General features: G+C 35.9%; 1 protein-coding gene across 2 annotated transcripts in view; it reads left to right on the top strand.

Annotated features, from left to right (window-relative positions):
- The first annotated feature begins 516 nt into the window (after positions 1 to 516).
- LOC131060602 (uncharacterized) overlaps positions 517 to 6,000 on the top strand; it is a 33,937-nt gene continuing 28,453 nt past the window's right edge. Inside the window, exon 1 of one of the 2 annotated variants that reach the window (XM_057993902.2) lies at positions 517 to 934. In XM_057993902.2, coding sequence (XP_057849885.2) covers positions 593 to 934 — 342 coding nt within the window. In that variant the 5' untranslated portion in view covers positions 517 to 592. The remainder of the gene's footprint in view (positions 935 to 6,000) is intronic. The other variant, XM_057993903.2, reaches the window with a different exon arrangement.

The following is a 6,000-nucleotide window of genomic DNA, read 5'->3' as shown; positions in this document are numbered from 1 at the left end:
CATGCACACAAAGACACCCAACACAATTGAGAAAGCCCACGAAAAAACCCCCACACAACTCGTAAAACCTAACATGCTTGCCAATCACCCCCAAAACTACTCACCCAACATGCACAAAAAGCCCCAAACAAAACCCAACCCTTATGGATCTCTTCCCAACAACAAAACACCATAATGCAAAACTAAAATCCAAGCTAGGATAACACGATAGACCCTAGCCCGCCCAACATTCCCTCTCCTGTTCACAACCATCAATTTCATCCATTATTATAAGACTAAATGTATAATAAGTAGATAAATGTGTAATAATCTGTCAAAAAGACTTATCTATTTTTTAATAGAAACATAATTTTAAAAAGATTGAGAATTTGATAGATTCCGTAAGTTAGCTCACTCAATATAGACAAGACGATCCTTATAAAGAGGGTTAGCCCTAGAAAAAACTAAACTCCGGGTAGTTGAAGTGACTCCTCTCTAAAAAAAAACATTTGGTTAAGGAAGGGGGCTTAAGGAAGGGGGCATGGGTTTATGAGAAAAGTGTTATTAAAAATGGGAACAAAAATGTCATGAACGGAGGAGCAGAAAAAGGTTTATGATTTTGGAAATTGGAGGCAAAAAAGTGGAACCAAGCGTTGTACATTATTTCAAACCCTTGCACGTCTATAGGAAGCGGCCAGGGTTTCAGGGTTTCAGGGTTTTACAAAGAGCGTGGATGCAGATGGAGACAAGTACAGGACATGAATATCATGTGAGAATTATCAAAGCCGAAGCAGATGGAGTAGCCCCATCGCTACTTGTCTCAGCGCCTAAAAATGGTCCCCAATACCTGTTTAATGTGCCCGAAGGCTTTTCCAGGCTCGTCCTTGAGCACAAGATCAGGCCCTCCGCCCGTCTGGCTTCCGTCTTCCTCACTTCTCTTCGTCCTCACTGCGCTGTATGTTTTTCTCTTTCCTCCACTCAATTAGAGTTGCCCATGCTTACTGTCTTGTAGAAAGTATTAGTAATTGTACATTTTAGTGAATACAAAGCTTTATTGTCTGGCATTTATTTTTGATTGGTAAATTCCCTTTGAAGGGTGACAGCTCCGACGGAGGGGTTATTTTCTATCAAATTCCGCCGGGGCGTGCACCTGGGCATATTCAGAGGGGCACGCTATTCCTATTATTAGGTTGGCTAGTTCTAAGTGTACTCAATTGAACATTCCACTACATTTTAGTTTGTCCAATTTAACTTTGATATTTTTTTATATCTTAAGTCCGTTCTTGTCAGTTGGGCTTGCCGCACCTAGATTTGGATATGTTAGTTTAGCCAATTCATTTTTTAACATTTTGAACATGCGATATGTTTCCCAAACTACACCTTCATTGTGAAATTCTTGTTGATTTATAAACCGTGGTCATCTAATTTTGATAACCAAAAACTCTTTAAAAACAATATAATTCTTTTCTCAATGTAATGAAACGCAAAATTTCTGCCCAAAGTATCCACCGGCTCTCATTTATACTGGTCTTACTCATAGCTGATCCTGTGGAGCACTGCAATGAATTGGGCGATTCTGAGTTAATTGAAGCCAACGATTGAAATATAAACAGGTTTTTACCCTCTTAGCAAGGTGGCTACTCTCGTACACTGTTGAATATGACGAGCTTAAAATATACAAAAAAATAAAAACGGTAGATTAAAAAAATCTTAAGCTTCCACAGTTCATAAATAGAAATGTGGAAAAAATGTTCATAATACCATTTTGGCTGCCATACCTTTAAGACCTAATGTTTTTGGAATTTTGGCTTAAAACTATTATTTTGCCAAGCTTCGGGGATGACAGAGGGTCAACTATGAAAATAATTGTTAAAACTAAAATTTAAAAATAAAAATACCTTAAAGTAAGTGAAAAGAGGCTGAGATTTTAAAAGTATATACCATGTGTGTAATTTGCAATGATAATCAAGTTTTTGACTAGGCTTCTCTTTTCAGTTTTGGTCCTCTTGCTTGCAAATGTAAATTGTAAAAATGCAAATTGCTAATGATCGAAAGATATCAAGGGGGAGGGTGGGGATGGCAAGCTTCATAAAAAAATTGAGATGAGGGACGCTCCCAAAAAGATAGCAAAATTTGGGATGTGGAATTGGGGGACAGACACGTTCTTTGTAGGATCCTAGTTGAAATATTTTATATTATTTGATTTACATATAATGATCAGCACACAACCTTTGATTTTACAATTCACTGGGGCTGTTGGTAGACCTCTAGGTCCCACTTTCATTCGAAGACATTCTTGTGATGGAATTTCAAAATTCAATACATAAAGATATCAATGTCAATTATGCTAATTATAGACCTCTAGGTCCCACTTTCATTCGAAGACTTTGTTGTGATGGAATTTCAAAATTCAATACAAAAAGAATAAAAATCTTCCTATGGAGATCCAAAAGACAATGTCTTTTACAAATTTCATGAATATGAAGCGAACTAGAATGGGTTAAAGCATCATTGAAAAACTCGGACTTGACAATGACTCAACAAGCCCAATAATATTAAAAAGCTCGGGTTTTGCTAAAACTTTGAGAAAAACTCGGCAATAACTCGACAACTTTATCGAACATTTGAAAGTACTTTTTTTTTAAACATTCTTCAAAAGCGCACATTTTTATAAAAAACTAATGTCATTAAATTTATTTTTAATTATATTAGAATAAACATATAATTAATAGAATACTATTTAAATCATAATAATATTAATTATTAGTATATTTTAAAAAGTTAATAATTGTTGAAGTGTATTATGTATTCTTTATAGTTTATAATCATTTTTATTAAAAAAATTAATAATTATTGAAATCTAATATATATTCTTTATAGTTTATAATCATTTTTATTTTTTAATTTTAAAAAAGTCCATTTTCAATTAATTTAATCTTTTAATATATCATACAATGCTATTGTGATTGGTTATGATCGTCGATCTTTGCATAAACGAAATAATGAAATATTATTGACAAAAAGTGAAGACAAATGCAGGAGTCGCGCCTATCACCAATCGTCATAACCTAGAGTCACGCTTGTCATCATGCCCTAGAATGGTGCCATCGCTGTGCCTTGGAATCATGCCCAAAAGCCCTAACATAAAAAAATGTGTTCTTTTATTTGCATTCCAGACGAGTTTTTTGTGTTTGAACAATGCGATTTTGCGATTTTTAGGGCCAAAAATCGCCGCGGGTATCGCTTAAACTTGTCTGCGAGTGACTCGCTTGGGCAAATAACCCGCGAGTACTCACGATTTTGGTAAGACTTGTGCGAGTTTTTCAACACTGGGTTAAAGATTTGAGCCTAGACCTCACAAGGATTTCCAAAGTTTTAGTAAAGAACTGGTGGAATAGAAGAAAAAAATATACTTACCCAAGAAGTCATCAAAAGAGTTAGAGCACTAGAGTAGTCAACACCTTGGACCCAATCCTATTCAAATCAACAAAATAAGATTTCTCATATGGCAAGAAAGATTGATAACAGTTGAAACAAACTTAGAAGAGAAAACCTTTGCTTCTTATGAAAGGAATATTGGGAGTCAAGCCACAAGTGTTGGAGCAAAGAAGCATTGACATCATAAAAAGAGTCAAGGAAATCTAATGAAGGATTAGAAAATAAGGCGGGGCATGAGAAAGTCGACATATTAGAGCCACAAGTTGGAGATTTTTTTTTAATAGTTGCTATTGTTGGGTTTGAGTTTGTTGAAATTGTTAGATCAACAACTGATGAGAAGCGATTTGGGAATGCTGACATTGACTAAGAATTAGAAATAATGAATTCACAAGACAATTGTTTAGAATTAGGCTAGTATGAAATTTGAATAGTTAAATGGGAAATTGGTTTCCAATTTGATAATATTGGTGGGACCACTGAACCCAGAAACACAACCTGCAAACACACCTTCACAAACATGAGAGAAGTGAAGTTATCTCATCAATGAGAGAATAATGTATTGAGATGATATAAATGTACAAACAACTTGAATATATGGTAGAGATGTTATGAGGTAGAAACAAATCGACTTGTAACTACTAGTTACAAATATTAAATGCACCGTGTAATTATTAAATAATATGCACCTAAATGCAACTGACATCTAATAAAATATCCTTTTGGCTGCCTAAGTGAAACTTAAGCATATGTAAATGGGTAAAATCACATTTACTCCAACACCTTCGCTTAAGTGCATCTTAGAGAGTAGATTGTTATGCAATTTGGATGCAAGATGGGTCTCGACAACTAGGCCATGTTAGGTACCCATGTACAAAGCAAATGCAATGCAATAAAACAGAATGGTATCTCTTACAAATTGGAGAAAAGGAGAAAACCCAATGGGACAAAATTCCTCTCCAAAAGAGAGAAAAGTAAAGACAAGATGATGCATGGAGGACTCACTAATACCCCCCAAGAACTACATACATCTTGTATATACAATCAATGATCCCCCTAAAGGAAGGATAGAAGGAGACTACATAGCCCCCCCATTATGAACAATGTCTTGTAGAAATGGTGAGTGCTTGAAGACAAAACATAGTCCAACATCTACAAACAACATTTCTCCCTTTGGGAAGAAGATAAACCAAGTACAAATGTAGGAATGTTTCCCATACTGGATAGGAATTGGTAGGAAGTGAAATCCAAATGTAGGATGATGACCTCTCCGAAATTTGCTCATGTGTCGCCAAGTCCTTGGATGATGAAGATGCCACAAATCAATTAGGTACATACCCAATCATAAGAGAAGGTGCCAAACAAGGAACCATTGGAAATTGATTTTGAACAAGCTTTAAAGACAAATAAGATGTGGCAATAGTTGTGCCATGACTATCATCAAATAGGAGAGATAAACCCTCAAATCTGTCCGCTAAATTTGAAATGTGAGACTACACAAACAATGAACCAATGTCTGTCAAATAGGAATTCCAATTAGGAAGACAAATAGATGCTGCAATGACTTATTGGGGGTACTCAATGAATCACCAACAAAAAGAGGAATGCATGATCTCAATTGGAGAAGTGGGAGTTGCAAGAGGAGCCTTTGGATCATCATAACTCTCAAGTGTTGCTTCATATTCAAATTCCTCCAAGGTACCATTATCAAAGGGAATATTATCAACATCATCAAGTGGTAGAAGGCAATTTAAAGTAGGATCATCTGGGAATGGAGGAACATGTGGATCTCCAAAATCTCTCAAATAATGGTCCAAATTGTGCGTGGGCATTGAATACCTCTAAATTTGGGGTAGATATCTTGGAGGAAGCTCTTACTGATGCTACAACCAATCAACCTTATGATATGATCATTTTTATTTCCCCAAACTGATTGCTTCCATTGTGTCTTTGGCTCAAGAACGAGTCCATAAAGATGAGTCAATAGATTAAGCCGCCTACAATGTGTGATGATGCCTTTTGCCCATGAATCATGATTATCCTTAGTCAAAGTGATAACAAAAGGATGTGTTGCATAACCCATGATTACATCAATGATACACTTCTCACATCATAAATAAAGATCAAAAACATGAAATATGACTTCAACAAGTAAAAAGCAGCATCAAATAGCAAAACCACTGAAAAATACCTCTACCACTACATAGTTGATGAAAGCAGCTTTTTGTTGATATATGGATTGTGAAAAATGGCCTCCATTTGCAAAAGTTATGCAAAAAAGAAAAAAAAGGCCTATATTAGGCACTTTTGAAGCGCACCATGGAGCTTAACTGATAGCAGTTGGTCGCTCCATATGACTGTGGTTGAGCACTGGGGAGAAAAAATAAGTGCTTTGGGACTGAGAGGAGGGCAATATGCAAGGTGTTGGCGGGTAACCCATGCCAACATAAACTCCACTTCAGGCTTAAACATCAAGCTTTCGCAAGCTCTCACCAACTCACAATGCAATATGAAGGCGCCAATGCATATAAAATGCAAAAGGGCACCTTGTGTTACCAATGCAGGTATAAATATCAAAAGGAAATG

This window comes from Cryptomeria japonica, chromosome 2, assembly GCF_030272615.1.
Source record: "Cryptomeria japonica chromosome 2, Sugi_1.0, whole genome shotgun sequence".
Lineage (NCBI taxonomy): Eukaryota > Viridiplantae > Streptophyta > Pinopsida > Cupressales > Cupressaceae > Cryptomeria > Cryptomeria japonica.
Note: the sequence above shows the minus strand (reverse complement) of the source record. Positions and strands in the feature narration are given on the sequence as shown.